At 35.9% G+C, this 24,055-nt stretch overlaps 1 protein-coding gene across 1 annotated transcript; it reads left to right on the top strand.

Moving 5' to 3' along the window:
* Window positions 1-1,802: 1,802 nt before the first annotated feature.
* Window positions 1,803-20,130, top strand: LOC133877865 (N-terminal acetyltransferase B complex auxiliary subunit NAA25). The gene is made up of 19 exons (XM_062316308.1): window positions 1,803-2,117; window positions 7,122-7,278; window positions 7,364-7,482; window positions 7,605-7,679; window positions 7,951-8,044; window positions 8,149-8,267; window positions 8,921-8,991; window positions 9,891-10,032; window positions 10,157-10,332; window positions 10,749-10,951; window positions 11,549-11,679; window positions 11,930-12,006; window positions 12,259-12,333; window positions 12,501-12,693; window positions 17,715-17,834; window positions 17,925-18,063; window positions 18,193-18,233; window positions 18,406-18,660; window positions 19,112-20,130. The coding sequence occupies exons 1-19, from the start codon at window positions 1,971-1,973 to the stop codon at window positions 19,823-19,825; spliced, it is 3,048 nt and encodes a 1,015-aa protein (XP_062172292.1). The 5' UTR covers window positions 1,803-1,970; the 3' UTR covers window positions 19,826-20,130.
* The last annotated feature ends 3,925 nt before the right edge of the window (window positions 20,131-24,055 follow it).

Here is a 24,055-nt window from a genome sequence, read left to right as displayed (position 1 = left end):
ACACTTTTTGAAAGCGATTAGTATTATATCAAAGATGCAATATTACGGATCTACATCTTATGGCAGAATAAGTCTTGTAGTAGCAAAACTCTCTTAATTTAGAATAAGAATGTATAATTTTATTAGGAGTTTAAGACTATAATAAGTTATTTTTATTGATGACATTAGAATTAGGATTAAATTATGATTTAAATGTTATAGATAATCTGTTATCATTATTGATAACATTATAAGTGGTTCATTCTAGCCAGTCTTTTACTTATACTTTGCATTGTAAGTGTATATTTAAAGACACAATAAGTTCTTTAATATAATTAAGCAAATATTAATATTATTTGGCTATAGAGTTTGTTTAGGAGGCATTGGGCTTCCTTGAACTGTCTTTATTTTATCCGTTATGTGCTTTAAAAATTAAGCCCGTAACATGCAACGCGTATCAAAACTTATAACTATATTCCCTTATATTCGCATTGTTAAATAGATTTAGACATTTTCTTACACATTAGTACTAAAGAACATAAAATTATTTTAGATGGGTTGGGAGGAATTTTAATACAATCTATAAAATTGTTATGTATTTTATCAAAAAAGAATGTGAAAAATAAATAGATACATATATAGCAATTTTATGGACTAAATTGAAGAAAATATTTTCAACTCAATTTTGGAGAAATTTTTCGTCTGGAACTAAAACCCTTTTCCCAAAAAGAGATTAGCATTTTTTGTTAGGTTAAATACCTTACAAATACTTGTGGTTATGCTTTTAATCAAATCATCGCCTCGATTTCATAAAATGTCACAGGTGGTACATGTTGTTAATGAAAAAACACAATTGGTACTTCCGTCAATTTTTTAACGGACTTCTACGTCACTCACCTTAGAATGCTGACATATGTCTCTCCTTCCATGTGGCCTATGTATCACATGTAATACTTAGGATTTTAGTGTCACACAGGATGATAAAAATAATAAAAATGAAAAAAAAAAAAAAAAAAAAAAAAAAAAAGGAAAAGAAGAGGAGGGATGACCCTTATTGGTGGTTTGACCACAACCAATGGTCAACTATCCCATTTTTTTTGTCCCCTTATTATCATTTTAGGGGTGATTAAACGACCTCCAACGACTATAGGGTGGGTTTGACCACCCAAAACTGACTAATTTGGGCTTGGGGTGGTTTCAACCACCCAATTTTGACTTTGTGAGTGGTTTGGCCATCCTCTGGCTGGCCATAGGAGATGGCTCGAGTTTCCCCTTGACCAAAATGGGGTGACTGGCCACCCATAGGCCAAAAAGGGATGGCTGACCACTTCTTATTTTTTTCTTCATTTTTTTTAAAAAAAAAATTAAGGTATTTTTTATTTTGCTCCTCACATGTGGCATTGAAACCCTATGTATCACATGTGGTACGTGAGTCACGTGGAAGGAGGGACATGTTTTAGCATTTTAAGGCGGGTTATGTGGAGGTTTGTTAAAAAAATGAACACAGGACTAACAGAAGTATTAATTAGGTTTTTTTTATTAACAACATGTATTACTTGTGACACTTTTTGAAATCGAGGCAATGATTCGATTCAAGGTTTAACCATATGTACCTATGCGGTATTTAATATAATATATATTTTTCAATATAAGTAACTAAGTGATTAGCATTTTAACCAAGGTTAATTGAGATTGATAGAGACTTAAAGAGAGGTGTACCAAATGACAAAATGAGGACATGGTCAATTCAGGTCAGGTGTAGGATCGCTTTCCGACAGTGCTTCCACTATATCTGCTTCCAAACGCACTGAATTTTTATTTTTGCTGTGTTTAACGCAGATTAGGTCTTTCCCAAACGCTTCCCTAGCTTTCCCGTTCTGTTTCTTACATTCATCGTCACAGAAGAGCTACCAAACTCCACAAAAAGCCCGAGAGACAGAGAGACCATTTTCTCGATCTCGAACCCTAACGAAACCCGACACGGACCTCTAATGGCGTCCAAGTTCGGTTTGGCCGGAGGGATACCGGAGCGGCGGGTCCGACACGTTTGGGATGCCATCGATTCGCGGCAGTTCAAGAACGCTCTTAAGCTCTCCACCGCACTCCTCGCCAAATACCCCAACTCACCCTACGCTCTGGTAAGATCATTTCCTTTACGCCTTTTCAGTTTATCGGAAGGCATTTTCTTAAGCACTTCGAACCATATTGAAGCCTTTTTAGCATTTGTGAACATTTTCCTTTCTTGCATTTTCTCGAGGACTAAACGGAGCCTTATGGAGTATAAAAAGCTACTTTATCTTAGGGGTGTACAATTGTTTATGCACTTTGGTTGGAGTTGATTAGCAATGTGGATTATCGCGTGCTCTCACAAGAAATTTTGCTCTCAATGCCTTTCGGTGGCCTTATTAATGTTTGAATTTATTTTCACCGGCTCGACGACTGGTGCTCTTTTTTTTTTTGAAACAATGAGTAGAACTATATATAGACAAAAGAATCAACTTTACAAAATGTTCAACCAAACACAACATTACAACCAAAAAGAACTCTAGGCATACAACCAGAATTCAAAAACTAAGAAACAAGAAACAACACCAAAACACCCAACTGAACTAAATCAGCATATTGGTATCAACATTCCATTCATGGCATAGGCTGATGTTCTCCATATTCTTCTGAAATTTTCTTATCCCAGAAATCTTGCACCGAATTTCCCAAAAAATCTGCTTCAGGATCTGCTCTTCAGTACAAGGTTGCCCTCCAAACTTTATCTCATTTCTAGCTCTCCAAATGTTGTACACAGTAGCACTAAAGCTCAATCTACATAAGGACCCCTTCAAGCTCTTATCCTTCCATCTACGGCAACCTTCATCAATTACCTCATCCCAATTAGTAGTAGGGTTCAGAACATCATAACGCTTTAGACATTCTTTCCAGATTCTTGAACTGAAACCACATAGGAAAAAAAGGTGGTATCAGCTTTCAGTTCCAGCCCTACAAAATGCACAACTAGTATCGCCCGTAAATCCCCAAGCAAGCATACGGTCTCCAGTAAAAAGCCTGTTATTGACAGCTAACCAAAGGATGAAGGCTTGTTTTGGAATCGCAAGTTGATGCCATATTGGCTTCAACCAACTCACAATTGTTTTTCCCTTCCTAAGATAATTCTAGGTATCTGCACAAACATAAGTACCAGACCTAGCAATAGTCCATATAGGCTTATGAACAACTCCTATAGGTACATTTGGCAGCCTACTTTGAATAGCAACAAGCTCCTCAGAACGAGCAGGTCTCCAGCACCACTCTCCTTGCTTTAGGACCGCCTCCAATTTAGCCTCTAGCTTGCTATGTGAGTCATATATAACTCTATAGTCAAACTTGTCCACTAAAGCACCAAAAGGATGCCAAGCATCCACCCACAGATGAATATTGCTACCTGTGCCCACTTCAAATCTGAGAAAATCCCTTGCTAGGCCTCACAGTTTTAGCAATTTCCTCCAACACCATGAACTATTGTTAGGGACGCTTACACACCAGAATCTCTTCCCTTTCAGCAAGTATTTTTGAACCCAAGCCATCCATATAGAACCAGATTGAGCAAAAATACTCCAAATATGCCTCATCATGGAAGAAATATTCAAAATCTCCACATCTTTCAACCCCAAACCCCCTTCCTTCTTAGGAAAACAGATATCAGTCCAAGACACTTTAGCCTTAGCAGCATTGCCATAATTTCCATTCCATAAAAACCGACTGAATTTTTGATTAATATCCTTAAGAATTCTCTTAGGAAGGATAAAAATGCTAGACCAATATACTTGAATGCTGTAAAGAATAGAAGAAAGGAGCTGCAACCTTCCTGCAAAAGATAGCTTTCTGGAAGACCATGAATCTATGCGACCAGCAATTTTATCAAGGAGAACTTTGCAATCTACAACCGACAACTTAGAGGATATAAGAGGGACTCCAAGATAACGAACTGGAAGATGACCCTCCCCCACTTGCTGCTCAGACAAAAGAGAAATCTTCATCCTTTCCGAAACACCAAAGCAGAACAGAGAGCTCTTTGAAGGATTAGCTTTTAATCCTGACAACAATTCAAACTCTCTCAAAGTTGCTTTAATGATGGAGATGGAAGACAAATTTGCATCAGAAAAAAGCAACAAGTCATCCGCAAAACAGAGATGAGTTAAGTTCATTCGGGAGCACCTGTAATGGAACTTAAAACCTGATCCTTTTATAGTATACTCCTCCATCAGCCTAGAGAAAACCTCCATAGAAAGAACAAACAAATAAGGGGATAAAGGGTCACCTTGCCTTAAACCTTTTCCCCCTTTGAAGTACCCCACCAAAGTTCCATTAAGGGAGATAGTAAACCGAGGAGATGTTATGCGCATCTTGATCCAGTTAGTGAATCTGGTAGGAAACCCAAAACAAGAGAGACATTGAACTATAAAATCCCAATCTACAGAGTCATAAGCCTTCATGAGGTCCACCTTCATGGTACACCGAGGTCTACCACCAGATCTATGATAATTTTGAACTAGTTCTTGAGCCAATAAAATATTTTTCGATATGCATCTGCCCGGAACAAAAGCAGATTGATTTCTGCTTATCAAGGAATCCAGAAAAGGCAACATTCTGTTGGACAGAATTTTAGTTATGCATTTGTAAAGCACATTACAACATGCAATAGGTCTGAAATCCCCCATAACCGAGGCATTTGGCTTCTTAGGAACTAAGGTTAAAATTGTAGCATTAACCTCCTTAAGAAGAAGCCCAGTTCTGAAAAAATTCTGAATAGCTTCTATCACATCTCCACCCACAATATGCCAAGAAGACTTGTAAAATTCTGCTGTATAACCATCCGGGCCAGGGGCCTTATTAGATTTCATGCTGAAAATAGTCTTCTTAATCTCCTCTGCCGTAACATCTCTTTCCAAAAGAGTAGCTTCCTCAATCGGCACAATAGGAGAAATCAATTGCTTAACCCTCTCAGCAGAGGCATCAGTGAAATGAGTATTTTTGGAGCCTAAAAGATTCCTACAGAACTCCAAAGCCATACTTTTTAACTGAGCAATATCTTCCACCTTATTGCCTAGTTCATCATACAAGAAGGAAATAGAATTCCTGACCTGCCTACCCTTAAGGATACGATGAAAAACCGCATTATTTTGATCACCAAGTTGCAGCCATTGATTCCTTGCTTTCTGTTTCAAGAAAGCCTCCTCAGCTTTTGTGATAGACACATAAGCATGCAGACACTCCCTCTCCTTCAGCAAACAATCAGCCCTCCCCCGGGAATCCATCACAGCCTTTTGAGCCAAATCAAGGGATTCACGAGCTTGGATGATCTTATTTCTAAGATTACCAAAACAACTAGTGGTCTTAGACTTCAAAATAGCTTTAAACTCTTTCAACTTTCTGCAAAGTTTGTACATTGGCACCCCATTTATTTCCTGCATCCAGCAATTAGATAACCATTCCATATAATCTCCATGCTCCAACCAAAAGTTACAAAATTTGAATGGTTTAGGACCAAAGCTCACCAAACTACCAACTGTAATGAGGCCAGGAGAGTGGTCCGAAACACCTGCTGAAAGAAAATCAACATTGGTACCTCCAAACCTACCAAGCCATTATTAACCAAAACCCGATCCAGCTTCCTGGCTATAAAACCAGCCCCTTCACTCTTGTTATTCCAAGTAAAAAAAAACCACTAAACTTCAAATCAATCACTTCCAAATCATTAAGACATTCCCCAAACTCCAATTCATAAGAATTAAGGCTATCCGAGCCCCATTTCTCTGCCAGATGTTCTACAACATTAAAATCACCACTAAGCATTCATGGGTTAGGAAACAACCTATTCTTAATGGTACACAAATGCTGCCATAAAGACCTCCGAGCAAAAACAGATCACCAGAATCAAGATTCTCCGGCAACTCCCCGTCACGCGCTCCCACGCGCTGAAACCCAATCAATCCAGCAACCAAAACCCAAACTTCCTCTGAGCTTTCTAACTACCTTTGCCACGTTAGCAAAGATGACTGGTGCTCTTCATTTCGTTTATATTTCATTTATGCTTTTCTTGCCCTTTTGATTAAGATCAAGTCTGTATCTTAATATAAAAGACACCGGGTTTGATGCTCTTTGGGTTTGCTTTTTGCTTTTTTAGCAAAAAAAAAAAAAAATTAATAACAAACAACTTTAACACAAAATACTAGCATAACACTTCAAACTACTTTCAATTTATGTCACATCAAATCATTGTTTAAACTAAAAAGCAAAAAAAACCACGCAAAGAGCATCATCAGATTTGCCTAGCAACATCCAAGAGCTTCTTTATTGCTGGATAGTACAAGGGAAGGGACATCCCAAAGAGGCTATCCGGAAAGTTATTATTGTTCTCTTAATATGGAGCATTTGGAGTGAAAGGAATCGTCGTATTTTTGAGGATAGTGAGACACAAGTGCTCTTTCTAAAATCTTCTTTTTGAGATCTCTTGGGTTGGGTTCTTGTTAATGTTTCTAACTTTGTCTCTACAAATTTGGTTGATTTGATTTGCTTTTTACATTGAAGCAACTTATAGGGTTAAGTCCCTTTTGTATACTTTTCGTGTATAAGGGCTTAACCCTTTTTTTTTTCTCATTAAGATCTGAATTATTTATCAAAAAAGAAGAAGAAAAAAGAGCATTATCAAATGAACCCGTCCTTTTTGATAAATGAATTCTTGAGTATTGAAAACTAGCTATGGTGCATAATCCAGGTAATTGTATTTGAAGCACAAGAATTGGTTGAAGATCATGCGTGCTGGAAAAATAATTAGCCAAAAAGAGTTAAAAATAGAGGGCTAGAAGTTAGAAATTGAAAGATTATTCTTATCTTAATTAGTTGACATCCGGGTAGTTAAAATCTTATTGGCAATCAGTGGTTCTGTGGACCGTGGCATTAACATTCTAAAACAGTATCTATTTTTTCTTTTTTGTTCTAGTGGAAAGGCCAATAATGAAGAGAGCTAAATCCTAACTATGCCAGTAGTCTATATAGAGTTTTATCGGTAAATATTCTTATAAAGTACCTTTTTTTTTTTTAGAAAATCGCAATGTTTAAAACAATCTTATTTTCCTTCACATGTTCTGCAGGCACTCAAAGCTCTCATTTTAGAGAGAATGGGGAAACCAGATGAAGCATTATCTGTTTGCTTAAGTGCCAAAGAGCTGTTATATAAGAACGACTCCATTCTGATGGATGATCTCACTCTCAGCACACTGCAGATTGTTTTCCAACGACTTGATCACTGTCAGTATTTGTTTTGATGCTTTGAAGTAACCTGTTTATAGGAATGTCATTGTCAGACTTATCTCATGCTTCTGTGTGTAATCAGTGGACTTGGCTACAAGCTGTTATGAATATGCTTGTGGGAAATTTCCAACCAATTTGGAACTGATGATGGGGCTTTTCAACTGCTATGTTCGTGAATACTCTTTCGTGAAGCAGCAACAGGTTGATTTTTTTTTTGGGGGTATATATGAATAATATCTATTGTTATGTAGTGGCATTTGTTTGCACATGGTTGTGGGACAATAGATTGAAACTTTACTTACTCTGGTCGTATCTTCTGGCAGACAGCTATCAAAATGTATAAGCTTGTAGGTGAAGAAAGGTTTTTGCTCTGGGCAGTTTGTAGCATTCAATTACAGGTTCTGCCAGCTTTCTCTGTTGTTTGTTGTCCTGTTAATGTTATGTTTTCATGTTATGCTAGGAACCACTTCAAAGACAGTCGTTGGTACTGGGACCATATAATATCAAATATTGCCCCTCCCCACAATTCCCTTTTTTTTTAAAAGAAAATTATTGGGAAGTGCAAGAATTGATCTACTGTGTTTCATATAATTTGTTTATTCAACTCGTCTTTGTAAATAAGATCTTGTTTCCTGTTTATTGATTCTTTGGAGTCTGAACTTCTGGTAGGTGTTTTGTGGTAACGGGGGAGAGAAGTTATTACTCTTAGCTGAAGGTTTACTCAAGAAGCATGTTGCCTCCCATAGCTTGCATGAGCCTGAAGGTGACTTAATCTTTTCCTTCTTTAATCATCTTGGCAAACAATTAAGAGGTCTGTTGAGCTAAGAATGGTTGATTTCCTTACCAAATGTTTGGAATCTATTGCAGCTCTTATTGTCTACCTTTCCGTACTGGAGCAGCAAGCTAAGTATGGTGACGCTTTAGAAATTCTCTCTGGGAAATTAGGATCACTATTAATGATGGAAGTTGATAGGCTGCGCATACAGGTACTTTCTTAAGCTTTAATTTGCTTTAATTTCTTAGTGGCTAGCTTTATTGATAGTATATCGTGTATATCTATGCAATCAAATGTTTACATGTAAATACTTATGTTTTTGCTTTTGCTTCTGCTTCTACCTTTATTTTCTTTTGTTTGTGATTTTCTTGTCTGGGGCATGAGTGTGAGAAGCAGAACTTTGTCGAGAAAATAGGGAAGCTGGATATTTGAATATATATATATATATATTGTTTTATAGAAAACACCAAATGGCTAAGCAACTTTAGCTCCTAATTGTGCAAGGTTATAATCAGCTTTCTTAATCAGGTGGCTGTTGATGAGCTGATACGGTAGTTTGTTGCCTGGTTATGATTACCTTCAATACTAGCAATTTTTGCAGAAAGAGTTCCTTTGTTCTTGTTATACTGTTGGCTATGCCTTTACTTTCTCAATTTTTGGTTTTATTCCATGATGCTTCTGCCCTGGCGTTAATTCCATTGCATGAAATATGTTGCATATAATCATTAGTTTATGGAAACTTTTTCATTGTTCAAAGTTGCAAAGCTAATCATTGTGTGTCTGGGTTTACATGGATGGGGAAAACTCATTCAGCACTTGTTTGCTGTCCTTATCAACTTGTGCACTTTGACTTTAAGTTGACAGGGGAGGCTTCTTGCAAGGGCAGGTGACTATACTGCTGCTGCCAGTATATTTCAGAAAATCCTAGAATTGAGGTATGCTTGTTGAAATTTGCACAATCCAAAAATTATATTTTTAGCTGTTCAATGGGTAGTAGATGAAAGGGTCTTCATAGGAGCATGTATTTAGTGGCATAAATAGGGGTTAAAATTTTTTTGATAAGTAATAAATAGGGGTTAAAATTATGATTTAATTTTATTAGGCTAGAAATAAATATCACCAAGAGCTCTCTGTATGGCTTGTTGGCATCTGTTTATTAAGATATGGTAATATAAAATGATAGATATGTAGGAGTTATTATTATTTCTTTTTTAATTTCAAATTTGCAAATTAAGTATTTGAAAACTTAGTTGTAGTCTTTTAATTCGACTTAGATGAGGACCCCCTGCAGCTATCTTGTGGGACAAACATGAGGGATATATGAATTAGGATTGTACTTGAGCCTAATCTACAAGCTCATGATCTGCCCTTGAATTGTGGCCTATGATATGATGTGTTACAGTTGACTGCTGACAATTGGGTATTTTTTGTCCTTAACCTTGTATAGATTGACAGGATCTCAATGTACTCAAGGTCTCTCCTTTTTCTATCAAAATATTCTTATATATTACCGGCGTCAAATTGTTCTTAACTGTGCATGTTATGTACTAGTTACATTTCCATTTTCCTTTTTAATCCTTGCCTTCATACTCGTAGGTTTTTCTTTTGTTTGTTGCTATCAACCTAGCATCCACAATAGTCTGTTTTTTCCTTTTTCAGGGCATTGCTAATTGAGTTGAGACCTCTAGTACATCTAGTGCTAACTTCATTCTTCAAATATTTTTTAAATTTCTATATCCAGGAACATGAATTGTAATTCTATATTCTGTTTCTGATACATTGTATATTTGCTACTAGCTTTGCAACCCTTGATTTTGTTTCTTTCCTGTGACAGCCGTGATGATTGGGAGTGTTTTCTACATTATCTAGGCTGTTTGCTGGAGGATGATAGCAACTGGGTTAATGGGGTCCTCAAGGATTCAATTCCTCCACCAAAATTCATGGATTGCAAGCTTTCACACTTATCAGATGAAATGGTGCGTGTTTACACTTGGAATTCTGATTGCTGTTTCTGTATGTGTTAGGTCATTTTTGCATATTTTGAGTATCATTTTCTGTAATCTGTTGTGAAGAATTTGATTTTCCCAAATTGGTATGCAGTTTGACTCTCGTATATCAGATGCATCAGCTTTTATACAAAAATTACAAGCAGACACCAGTGACAATACTATAAGGTGTCCATACTTGGGAAACCTTGAAGTTGAAAGGAGGAAGCACCTGTATGGAAAGGGGGATGATGAGAAACTAATGGGGGCTCTGATGCAATATTTTTTTAGGTATATATTGCAACCTCAGTCTCTTCTCTGCAAAATTTCTAATATCGTGTGTAATTGTAAGGCCAAAATGAGTTGAGTTATCCTATCTTGTGGCCTGTTTCTGACATCCCTAGCTAGTTACAGGTTTCTTTTCTTAATGCATGTTTCTTTTAGGTTGAAATAGTTTTATTTTTATTTTTTAATTTATCCATCTTCCTTGTGCTGCTGATCGCAGTTGCTAGGATGATCAAGTTGATCTATTTGGATGGATTAAATTGTTGCGGCTACATTATAAATACTAGGAAGTTCCTAGTCAATATTTTTACAACTATAGGCTTGTATAACATGTAATGAACTTTTATTTTATTGACAAACAATATTCATATTGCTGCAGTTCTGATTCTATCTTTTGGAGTGTTTTTGCTTGTTAAATGCAGGTTTGGTCACTTGGCCTGCTTCACTTCTGATGTTGAGGTGTTTGTTGAAGTCTTGACTCCTGATAAGAAGAATGAGTTTTTGGAGAAGTTAATGAAAAGCTCCGAGTCCCCTTCAGCAGTGCCAGCTAAAGCGCTTGGGCAGTCAATTACCCTTTTAAAAGTTCAACAACTGATTAGCAAGATGTACAAGCTCCCTGAGAGCGGTAGGTCTTTGGCTTTAAATCTTAAATTTATGCAGTTTCATTTTCTTGGGTAATACCCTCGTACACCCTATTTGTCTTCCCTTTTCTTTCTTTTTGTTTTCTCCCTCTCTCTTTTTCCTTGGTGGGGGGCGGGGGGTGGTATTAGTGCCAGAGCTAAAATTTGACTATGATCGGACCACATAATTTTCTTGACCTCAAGATTGTCAATTCTTGAGGCTGGTGTTGACTCTGTAACATTGCCATCATTTTATCATAGTCAATGTTCTGACTCCTCTGATTCTTCTGTTGATATTTTCACTTCCACTAGGAGGTTCGCATAACAGTGAAAAACGTTGCAAGCAAGAAGCACTGAGCCACATATAAAAACGGAAGATAATTTCCTTAAATTTGTAAATATAAATGTAATATAAATGCCTGGGAAGCAACCATGTATGTTTATATTTACGGTTTACCCATAAAAAAAGTTTTCTATATGTAGTTCATTGCTTCTTGCCTGTAATGTTCTTTACTGTATTACTTATCAAAAAAAAAAATGCTCTTTACTGTGTGAACTCCACCATTGATTTTTCCACTTAACCTGGAGCTGTTCCTCTTCAGAACTTGAAGGCTCTGCTGTTCAGATGGTGGAGATGTATTGTAAAAACCTTCCACTATCAAAGGACTTGGATCCACAAGAGAGCATGCATGGAGAAGAATTACTATCTATGATGTGCAATGTGTTGGTTCAGGTATCTCATGTTACTTCTGTAAAGTCATCCTTCTGCTGTATCCAAAAATTTATACTAGAGCTGTTTTGCCAATTCTTTTTTTAATCACAGATGTGCACATCTGTTAGCATGTATTCATAGATTTCATGTATGACACTGTTCTTCTGTTATGTTTTATTTAACTCGGTTCATTAAGATTCCCAATATGTAAGTGCCATTTCTTTTCCTTCTGTGGTGAATGCTCATACTGACATGCATTTCTGTGGTTTAGTTATTCTGGCGTACTAGGCATATCGGCTATTTTGTAGAGGCAATTATGGTTTTGGAGTTTGGCTTGACCATCCGAAGGTCAGGAATTGTTTTAAGTTCTTGATTACTATTGGCATAATTTATTGTGTCGTTTATTTAAACTTGATGTAACATTGACCATGGCATCGAATTACTAAATTTCTTTATAACATAGATTTTTTTATGAGGCACACAATCTTTGCATTTTTTATTGTTACACTGTCACTTTCAGTATGAAAGCTATTTATTCTGTATTGTGTAGAGGAGTTCTCTATGAGAAAGATAACATTTGTGTCTCTTCACATGTGACAGATATGTATCGCAGTACAAGATCTTATTGTTGCATTTGTATTCTCACATGGGTGCCCTTTCATTAGCGTATGAATGGTAAAGTTGTTTAATTGATGCAAATTTACATGTTAATTGATGAAAGTACATTATTTTCCATCAAATGATGCCCCTCAAATGCTGATTTAGTTGCTATTGGTTGGGCTTGCTGTTTATGAGTCTTTTTTCTCTTCTTGGAGTATAATAGCAGCTTTTCCCCTGTTTAGGTATAAATCTCTGGATGTGAAGAATATCTTGATGGAAACTGTTTCACATCACATTTTACCCCAGATGTTGGTGTCTCCCCTTTGGGCAGATCTAAATAATCTGCTAAAAGATTATCTCAAGTTTATGGATGACCACTTCAGAGAATCTGCAGATCTTACATTTCTGGCGTATCGCCACAGAAATTACTCAAAAGTATGAACATATTTCTCAGTATGCTTATTTTCATTTATTCTGATGTACTTTTTTTTTACAGAAAATCACTTGCATTACATGGTTCTAAGATTTACTGGGGGTGCCTTACGCTTTTAATGATATTTCAATTAAGTATCACAAAAAGATTTACGAGGAATTATATGTTTATTTATTTTCATTTTATAGTTATTTTATGTAGGAAAAAAGATCTGATATCAAAATTGATGTGGAACAAAAGATGTGATGCTAAATCTGTTGGAGTAGAATCTGGACAGCAATTTGTTTCAGGGTTCAGGAAAAGCTATGTCTAGGATTTTGGTGGGAATAAACTGAAAAATATTAGGGAACATGGAGTTTGTAATAGTTGTGCGTTAGATCAAGCTACGGATTGAGTTGCGGTAGTGCGAAAACCGTTGTGTATAACAGAAGGTTAAGATTTGAAGATGAAATAAAGAGGAAAACTTGGGTTTGAATGGTTGTTTCTAGGCTGTGAACAATAACTCGGGAATATTATTTGGACATTTGTTTTTTGGTTGGTTGAGAGTTATTTGATAGATGGGCGGTTTGGGGTTTAGGATTAGATTTTACGAAAATAATATATGAAAAATCAAATTTAGGTTGGAATTCGAAACAAAATTGCTGCAAACTGAAAAGAAATTAGAAAAGGAATAAAAAAGGGGGGGGGGGGGGGGGGGAAGATAGGATGTTTTATGTGGTCTAATAATCGAGAGTCCCCTTCTTTATCTAGAATTGATAGGTTTTCTATTTCTCTAGAATGGGAAGCCAAGTTTCTTGATTTATCTCAGAAAAGGATGCATAGATTATGCTCAGACCACTTTCCTTTGAGGTGGATATTCAAGGGGGCAAATGATCCTTATGGGATGTTTGAGTGTTCGATTTTTTGAAATCTAAATTCAACTATAATTTACTGCGCGAATTCCAAGGCAAAATAAAGTAGAAAAAGATGTTTGGATGGTTTGACTTCCTGAAACAAAATTAGAAAAAATTGGATAAAATCTGATTTGTTATTGAAAAATTGCGAATACCAATAGAATTTGTTTTTGAAAAACAATGCACCCAAACATCCCATTAAAGTTTGAGAATATTTGGCTAAAGGCCGATGGCTTTGCGAATAGGGTGAGGCAGTGTTGGTCTTCTTATCTGTTTCAAGGCTTTCCTAGCTTATCCTGGCTCGTAAACTTAAGGCCTTGAAAGCTGATTTGAGATTCTATAATGAGCAGATGTTTGGTAACGTGGAGTCCCAAGAAAATTCTCTTTTGGAGGAGTTGCAAGTTCTTGGTGGTTTAGAGGAAAAGAGAGTATTAGGTATTGAAGACAAACTGAGGAATTCCATTGTCATTGGGGAATTGAAGAAAGCTACTTTATTGGAGGAGATTAGTTGGAGGAAAAAGTTTAGGGCTCTTTGATTAAAAGAGGGTGATAAATGCACAAAGTTTTTCTATCGGGTGGCCAACTCGAATAGGAGAAACAACTCCATTGAGTCCTTGTCAATCAATCGCTCAGTATCTTCTGATCAACTGACAATCAGGGAACACATTGTACAATTTTGTGACAACCTTTTTTCAGAACAATTTAGTTGACGTCCCAAGCTAGATGACCTTGATTTCGATTCCATTAATGTGGAGGAGGCTTCCTTGCTAGAGAGACCGTTTGAGGAGAGTGAAGTCCTTGAGGTGGTGAAAGGTATAAACAGTGAGAAGGCGCCAAACCCTGCTGGTTTTTCTATGGCGTTCTTCCAAGTAGGCTAGGAGGTGATCAAGGCAGATATTATGGGGGCTCTTTATGATTTTCATGCTAGTAGTAAGTTTGAGAAAAGTCTCGATGCCACTTTCATTGCCTTCATTCCAAAGAAGCTTGAGGCTATTGATCTTAAAGACTTTTGCCTTATTAGTCTTGTGAATGGAGTTCACAAAATTATTGCTAAAGTCCTAGCCAACACGTTAAGAAGGGTTTTGGAGAAGATTATCTCGAAGCCCCAGAACGCTTTTGTGAGAGTTAGGCAAATCCTTGGTTTAACGCTCATTGCTAATGAATGTCTGGATAGTTGGATCAAATCTTGTGAGCCAGGGGTTCTTTGCAAGCTAGATATTGAGAAGGCTTACAGTCATGTCAATTGAGATTTCTTACTTATTGAGGAGGTGTGGTTTTGGGGAAAAATGACGCTCTTGGATAGCGCATTGTATTTCTTCGGTGCGCTTTTCCCTTTTTGTGAATGGCAATCCGTCGGATTTCTTTAGTAGCTCCCGTGGTCTCAGATAGAGAGATCCTTTGTCGCCTTTACTATTTTTCATTATTAAGGAGGCATTAAGTAGAATGCTTTTTGCAACTGTTCATGGGGGTTTTCTCTCGGGCTTTTCTATGGATTCTAGGCACTCTGGTGTACTTAATATTTCATACTTGCCGTTTGTGGATGACACTTTGATTTGTTGTGGGGCCTAGTGTGACCACCTTTGCTATCTATGTGCTTTAGTTTTATGCTTTAAAGCTGTCTCCGGTTTGGAGATTAATTTGACTAATTTGGAATTGGTTCTTGTGGGTATTGATGATAATGTGGAAGGATTGACTAGTATTCTAGGTTGTGGGGTCTCTTCTTTGCCTTTAAAGTATCTTGTTCTTTCGTTGGGGACTTCCTATAAGGCCAAGTCTAAATGGCACAGTGTCATTGAAATGATAGAGCGTAGGTTGGCTGGTTGGAAAAAGAATATGTATTTGTCTAAGGGTGGTAGGGTTACCCTTATTAAGAGCACACTTTCCAATTTGCACATGTATATCATGTCCCTTTTTCCTCTCCCTGTGGGTGTTGCAAAACACATAAAGAAGATTCAACGAGATTTCTTATGGGGTGGGTAGGCAAAGAGTTAAAATTTCACGTGGTAAGTTGGCTCAATGTTTGTTCTCCGATCTCTAGGGGAGGGTTGGGGTTCGGAACTTGCTGATGTTCAATCATGCTATCTTAGGAAAATAGTTTTCGCGTTATGTGCATGAGAGAGAGGCTTAGGGGAGAGTTGTGGGGACTCTAAATTTGGCAGTTCATGGGGTGGGTGGAGTTCAAATGACCCTCTTGGGTCGTATGAGGTGGGGTTATGGAAGAATATCAGAAGGGGTTGGGGAAAGTTTTCAAGCCATACTAGATTTGAGGTGGGAGATGGCTCCTAGGTTAGATTCTAGAATGATCTGTGCTATTGCTTGTGCAAAGTATACCTTAGTAGCGGCTCACTTGGAACTTTCCGATGGCTCCAATCAATTGTGAATATAAGCTTTGTTAGAGCGGCCCATGATTGGAGGGTGGATGTTTTTGACTCGTTCTTCAATTTTTCCAAAAGATGGTTGTTCAACGTTAGATCTTTCTATAGTGTCCTTTTATAATGATGGCATTCCTTTCTCTTGGAAGAATATTTGGTGGACTAAGGTTCCTTTGAGGGTGTCTTTTTTTGCTTGGTCGGCGGATCTAAGAAAGATCCTTACCATGGATAATCTTAGGAAGCGACATATCATTGTAGTTGATAGGTGTTGTTGTGTAAGAAGAATGTGTAGTCTGTGGACCATCTTTTTCTCCACTTTGAGGTTGCTTGTGTCCTATGGAATGTCTGCTTCAGTCGCTTTGGGCTGTTTTAGGTTTTGCCTAGACGAGTTGTCAACTTATTTGCTTGTTAGTGGTCTGCTAGTAGCATTCAAAGTGTTGTTGTGCAGAAGATGGTGCCCTCATCTTTTGTGGTGTCTTTGGATGGAAAGATATGATATGAGTTTTGAGGATTGGGAGAAGATGTTGGAGGAGCTTAAGGCTTTTTTTTTTATTTAGTACTTTTTATCATTTGACAACTGCAATTGTATCTCCTTTGGAACTTAGTTTTCATGATTTTCTTGCTCTTTTTCTCATTCTAGCTAGGTGTTTCTTTTATATGCTTTCTGTGTACCTGGGTGAGTGGGTGCGCTTTACGCTTTTAATAATATCTCGGATATATATATATATATATATATATATATATATATATATATATATATATATATAAAAGAGGAGACAAACCTAGGCATCACACTTAACTTTCCTATGCATCACATTTAGGATTCCTCAGCATCATACTTCAGAGAAGGGTTGCACCACACAATCCTTGAGACCAATCTTTTGCTGGAAATTCCAAAGCCACTTTTTCATTCAATCATCATAAGAAAAACTATTAGATCCATATATAGGCATCTAATGCCTAATTCTAATGGAATTAGATGCATTGGGCTTTAACTACTTAAACCAAACCAAATAGTTAGTGAAACAAGTAAATAAAACCAAATAACATAATAAACCCAAAATAAGACCTAATGGATCAAAAGTATAGCTCATTCATGGAAGTATAAAATTACAAAAGTATTATTGACTCTTAAAATTAAATAAAACTAAAATAAAATAAAATTGACTTCTTGTTGCTTGCATAATTTTTCATCACTTAATATACTAGGCGAGGTGCGGCTTTTCTATCTGCATCTTTTTATTTTCACTATTGCTCTTAAAAAATGTTTGCAGATCTGTTAGCCACCCCCCGCTTGCGCACGACACACAGACTGGCTATTTTCTTCAGGCTTATGCTGTTTGTGTGTGTGCATTTTCAAGAAGTGAGAGTTCGGCATGTCAATATTAACTTCGATATTTTAGAAGTAACAAGAGTACTTCCTATGAATCTCCCACCTCACAGGACTCATCCAATATGTGTGTGTATATGTATATACATGTAGTACACATTTATGTGTGTTTTATGGGTTAACTGCTTCATTACTTCCAAACAATCTGAATCTTGAGGCCATTTGCCTCAGTCGCATCATCTCCCTCTCTCTCTCTCTCTCTATTGGCACTTATCATTGTAATTTGTGACACACATAAGGACATTTATGCTTTGTTTAAATTTTGCTTGTTGCTTTAGCATGTTATTTCCATTTTGTTGGCAAAATGCATTTTATGATTGGGACCATATAAAATGAAAGTATTTACACTGTATAATATCATATTTCAGGTAATTGAATTTGTTCAGTTTAAAGAACGATTGCAACACTCTAATCAATATTTAATGGCAAGGGTTGAAGCACCCATTCTACAGCTGAAGCAGAATGCGGATAACATTGAAGAAGAAGAGGTAATTTTTTTGCCACTTTATCATGTAATTGCCCACTCTCTGATAATGCATTTGATGGTGTGTGATATCATTTATGTACATGTTCTTTAGCGTGTTCTTGAAAGCTTGAAATGTGGGATCCACTTCATTGAGCTCTCTAATGAGATTGGATCTAAATCTTTGACCTTCAACGAAGAGTTGCAGTCACGTCCTTGGTGGACACCAACTTCAGAAAAAAATTATCTTTTAGGTCAGTATAGCTTCTGGTTGTAGTTGAAGTTGCAATTCTTAGGCATGAGAAAGTTTTGGCTTTCAGATCTCTACCCCGTTCTGCATTGATTGATATTTTTTGAACTAAATTGATAGCTGTTGTTATCAGGTCCATTTGAAGGAATCTCTTATTATCCTAGAGAAGACATGGTATGGAACTTCTGTCCTTTATGACCGTAGTTTGCGTATAATTTTTGGTGGTAAATAGGACTTGTGTTCAATCTAGTTTTGTTCATATCACAATCTCCCATTTGTTGTTTGACTTTCTTCCTTTGCCTGCATTAATTTTGAATTTTCATGCATCTGCTGACATGGAAACTAGACAAAGGAACGGGAAGCAAATGGACGGAGAGTTATTGAGAGGAAGTCTCTTCTTCCTCGAATGGTTTATTTGTCTATTCAAAGTGCTTCTGCATTACTCAAGGAGAATATTGAAGTGAATGGTTCTTTATCTGATCCTAAGATTTCCTCAGACCTGAAGTTTCTGCTTGAACGCTATGCCAAATTGTTGGGATTTTCTTTAAATGATGCAATAGAAGTGGTTGTGGGGGTTTCTGGTGGCCAAAAACCTTCTTCGGTATGATTTTATTTCCAGTCTAACTTCATTCTTATTTTGTTATCAGTTTCCTTTTTAGACGTTATATGAATTGTTCTCTACCCTTTGCAAGCACACTTTTTTGGTTTACTTTATACTATGCTGTGACTTGTTTGCACGTGCACAGACACCTATTAAATAAGTAAACTCTTGACTCATGTTTTTAGTTTGAGAAGTTATGCCTTTTCTTTTTCAAAAACCATTTCATTCTGTAAATACACGGACTTGAATAAGTTTAACTTAAACACGGCATTATCTATTATAATTTTTCATGTGAAAAACATGATTCTTTAAATTCTTAGTCCACGTTATCATGTCCCAATATTTGTGGTTTTGATGAACTGGAGGTACATGGATTGCAAGAAGGCAAAATTTAGGCACCACCAACTTGGGTTACCATTTCATATAAACTAAATTTTTGCACCTGCTGCAGACTATTGCTTCGGACTTGATCGATTGGTTGAATTTTGCTGTGTTTTTGAATGCATGGAACTTGAGTTCCCATGAAGTAGCACAGCCAGATGGAAATGGACATGGACATAGGCCTGGTACTTGGCACATTGTGGATTCTCTGCTGGAGAAGTACATTTCAGAGAAGGTCGGATCAATGGATCCCCAAATCTGCTCTCCTTGCGGAGATCTTCCAATTTTGGTGCGACTGGTTACGGAGCCATTGGCTTGGCACGGCCTTGTACTCCAGTCTTCTGTCCGGTCATCTCTTCCATCTGGGAAGAAGAAAAAGAAAGTCGGATCAGATCAGCCTACATCCCCTGTGTCTCATGCAATTCGTGACTCAATCCAATCTTTATGCGGTACAGTAGAACACGTAACGAAATGGTTAAGAGAACAGATCATCAACAGGCCTGAGGATGAAAATTTGGAAACCATACTCTCCTATGTTCAGAAGAAAGGACAGAATGAGGGGGGGCCTGGGCAGGTTTTTAAGATTCTAGAAACTTGGGTATCGTCCATAAATGAAACACAACTTGGCGAACGGATCTCCCAAGCAGTAAAGTCTTGGAGCCCTGTTGATGTTGCAAGGAAAATAGTGACTGGGAAGTGTAGAGTGGCATCCGAGTTTCTCAAAATTTGTGAATCAAAATTGAAGTCCTTACATGCAATGAAACAGCGGATAGCTCAAGTCTGAAGTTTGACTATTAATGGCGACACTAAAGTTTCGTTGTTCGACTTTGACCAATTGGCTCTCTACTCTGAAGTTATGGGTGCCTTCATCCTCTTCCTCTCCCACATTTTAACACTATCTTGGCATGAAGTTGCCGGAGAACTCCATGCCTGGTCCGTGTGCGGCGAAGGTGAAGTGTACACGAAATAAACTCCCAATTTTATTTTTATTTATTTTCTTTTTTCACAATGTTTCAGATTTCTACCAGCTTGTTGCTTTGTATCATGAAACGTAAATTTTGGCAATGTATCATCCATTTGTTGGCACTTCGTATTGTTGATTTTTTTTTTTGGATAAAACATTTTCGGTTACTTCACTCTTTCAGATTATGTGAAAATTGTTCGACCAATGAGATTTAGTTCAAATAGTATTTCTTCCTTTGTAGCAAGGTTGAGGTTGACGTCGTGGGTTCGAGTCTCGTAGGTGTGTGTAAATCACCAATAAAAAGAAAGTAAGAAAAATTGTATAATGATTATGAAATTGGTTGAGTGCTTTATGAAATGCCTCGTGCACGCTCAAACAAATGATCCTTTATTTCACGGTTAAGATTAAATTCTATAGTCGCAACTCTCGCATCTGGAATACTGTTATTTCATAAGATGATGAGAAACTCAGTGTGGCATATATGTCAAGATTTTGAGATCTGACTGACAATGAGAGAGAATAGTTCTCCAAGAACTTTCAAGCTTATCGGCATAAACAAGGGATTGACTCTCAGCTAAGTCAAGGGCTACTTTCAGCAATAAGTAGGCGGAGTTGGAAAGTGGTGCGCTCAAGCCTTTATGGATAAGATTTGAGCCTTTATGGATAAGACTTAATCTTTTACAAATGGAGTCTTACTAACTGATGTGGAACTTATTCATCGAAAATGATTAAAACAATTAATTAAAAAACTCTTCATTGTGGTGAGCAATACGTCTAATGATGTATATTTTAAATAACGTAACACCATGTATATTGGAGATTTAACAAAATAAAATTTTAACTATAAAATAGATTTGAAATGGACAGGATATATAGTAAGGTTGTGGAATATGAGATACAATGAGAACAGCACACAGATCTTAACTTAACTTGTGGCACGAAGTATTTTTTCAAATGGTTTTTTTTTAACTCAGTCTATTAAACTTACGTGTTCAAAATGCACTAACTTGTTCAAAATGCACGTGATTATCATGTCTATATTTTAAAAATTACATAGATTTTAGACACATCAGACTAAAAAATCGTAAAAAGTCCAATTTAAAGAAAATCTTGGTTGCATACGTAGTGCGAGTAAGAATCATTTGGGGGCCTCTGTCTGATAGTGTACGTTGTCGTTGTCTATAATCCCCAACGGTCTCGCGCGCGTACGTCATTGTTAACGAATCACATACAATGTTAACGGTTCCAACAACAGATGTACGGGTTGTATTAATGCATAGAAACACGTGGCAATCCAAGTAAAATTTTCATGTTGCGAGTCAGTTTGGGTGGCTACCTAATTCATCTTAAAGCAATAGAGTATACATAGTAGGTCTTCAGTACCACTCATCTCGCAGCTGTTAACGAAGAAAATCTGAGCAGTAGACCTAGCAAACCTGCTTCATTTCCCTTGTTTCGCACCTAATACAGCAGATGACCTGTGCTCATGATTAATCAATGCCTTGATTGATGTCTAAACAATCCTTCATTACGTTGCCAAACAACTAATATTAACCATTTTTTCTTTTTCTTTTTTTCTTTAAAAAAAAAAAAAATAAGGTGGGAGGAGAAAACTAGGGGGGAGGTAATCCTTTTCATTGGCTAGGCGTGATAGGCAAACGGAGGGGAGAGGCGTGCTAATATGGGCACATTGTGAGCGCAGAAGTTTATATTTTTGAAACTTTCTAACGATCTAGAATGAGGTATTAGATATGGATGGTCCTGTAGATGCCCTAGCCGTCATGAATACTAGATTGATAAGTACTGTCCAATAGGAAAGAAAGTCCTCGGACAAATGGACTGCTAAAGTCTTTAGTTGCAGAGAAATTTGGGGAGTAGACCCATCAAGCCTCTTCATTTCAGTAACAGTACCTGAAGACCTGGTTCATTGACAATTGCACGTAAAAATAATAGTAAAGAAACCTTTTGTTTCTAGGTCATGCTTTTGTGCTTAGAAAACGTCCATTGGAGATAATGGAGCTGATGACTTTCGTTTCTTTGTTTCGAGTTAACATTATCAATTGTCAAGGCCATGGACTTTGGCGTGGGACTTATTCTGTCATCATATATATATAAGCCATGTTCTTTCTTGGAATGACATAGAATGGTGACACGTACGTGGCATGAACTCATACTTTTTAGCGACTAAACCAATCATTTAAGTATTGAACCGGTCTTTTAAATAAAATTGAACCGGTCAATTTAATGTATCTCTCTCTCTATTAATGATACAAGTAGTATCTCTCTCTCAATTAATGATACAAATATGATTATTTTGTGGAGACGTGTTTCTTCAGTATTTTATATTTTTGGTTGAAATTTAAACATGTTTCCATTTATTTTGTGAAATTTTTGGTTGAGCAATTCTTCATTTGAATGTTTATGAGATTTATTTATTTATTTATTTATTTTCGTTCATTTGCTTTGTCGAATGTTCAGAATTATATAGGATTGAAATATAATAGGTATACATCGGCAATAAAAAAAAAAAATTATGCTAATTTTCTATTTTATGCTTGATAATCAAAATCATGGTTTTCTTCTTGCTATTTTTCTTCTTCATACTTATTTTCATTCTAAACTAGACCTATTGGAACAAAGATTTTAACATGTTTTAATTTATATGAATTAAAATAATAATAGGGTCTTATGTTTTATTTCATTTTGATGTTTTATGTGATATTTGTTTTTCTTTTATATGATTTACACGATTTTCACTTATTTTTTGAAAGTGCTATTCTCATTTTGAAAGCAGAAAAAGACAAAATTTTATTGATTATTGTGCACAAAAGGAATAAAAATGCTTTTAAAACACTAAAGAGTTAATTAAGCATTAAATTTGAAATGCTTTTTTTTTTTTTTAATGTTCAAAATTATATGGATTTTATTTTTATTGAAACATAAGATATAGGTACGTATTACACTAACAATATCATAGATTCCTACTATTAATGCTTTGATAATCAAAATCCAAGTTTTTCTCTTACTATTTTTTTTTTTCTTTACACTTCTTTCCATTTTAAACTACACATATGAAAATATTTTAAATGTTTTAATTTATATGGATTAAAACTAAAATTATGGTTCTTTTGCTAGTAAAATTTTAAGTGATTTATATATTCATGCAATGTTCTTTGTGCAATGGAAAATTATGACACGTGGCGTGAACCTATAATTTTTAAATACTAAACCGGTTTTTTAAATAAAAAAAACCGGTAAATTTTAAAGATTGAACCGTTTTTGCCATGATTTTAATAAATTTATTATACTTTAATGAAAAAGTTCATGGGTGTTAATTTTCATGAGACCAAAAAAATGATTTTTTTCTCATTATATCATTAAGTGTCATTATAGCTGCATTAAGTTGTGAGATTTTTTAAAAAAATTAAAATTAAAAACATGCATTAATTCAAAGTGGTCAGTTTTTTTTTTTCTCCAAAATTTTATTTCAAAAATTTTCCTTATATGAGATTTCATTAAGTTCAAAATTTTAATATACAAAATTATGGTTTCAGAATGTATGACTCTCCAAAATTATAAAGAGACAAAATTTAAAATTAAAAACGTACTACATTGACTACCCATAATTGACCATATAGATATTGCATGCATTAATTTTAAAGAAACTGTAAATGTAAGCTAAAAAGTCATATTACTTTTTTAGATTGGTTATTTATACCTAGCTCTCTCTTTTTAGGGTTTGAAACATTTTGAATTGTGAAATCAAGAGTATCCAGCAGTAACATTCAAGAGAAGAACAGAGTGTTAAAGTACATAATTTTATTTTGTTTTGTTTTTTTAAGGATTTGCATTTTTTTTATTTTTTTTTATTTTTACTTTTCGTTTTCAACCATGTCTACCTATGTGAATAGATTTTCATAAAAAAAATGTTTATTTTTCTCTGTATTTTTTCCCTAATGTTCAAAATTATTGGCGTTTTATTTGTATTGAAATATAATAGGTATCACACAAAGATTCGTACTAATTTTGTATTAATGTTTTGATATTTAG

The sequence above is a fragment of the Alnus glutinosa genome, chromosome 9 (genome assembly GCF_958979055.1).
Source record: "Alnus glutinosa chromosome 9, dhAlnGlut1.1, whole genome shotgun sequence".
NCBI lineage: Eukaryota > Viridiplantae > Streptophyta > Magnoliopsida > Fagales > Betulaceae > Alnus > Alnus glutinosa.
Note: the sequence above shows the minus strand (reverse complement) of the source record. Positions and strands in the feature narration are given on the sequence as shown.

What these genes read in the sequence shown, in the direction of transcription:
- LOC133877865 (XM_062316308.1), top strand. Translation starts at nt 1,971, where the DNA reads ATGGCGTCCAAGTTCGGTTTGGCCGGAGGGATACCGGAGCGGCGGGTC. An exon ending in CACACTTATCAGATGAAATG is followed by an intron (nt 10,033 to 10,156) that starts GTGCGTGTTTAC and finishes ATTGGTATGCAG; the next exon opens with TTTGACTCTCGTATATCAGA. An exon ending in TTTGGCTTGACCATCCGAAG is followed by an intron (nt 12,007 to 12,258) that starts GTCAGGAATTGT and finishes CACATGTGACAG; the next exon opens with ATATGTATCGCAGTACAAGA.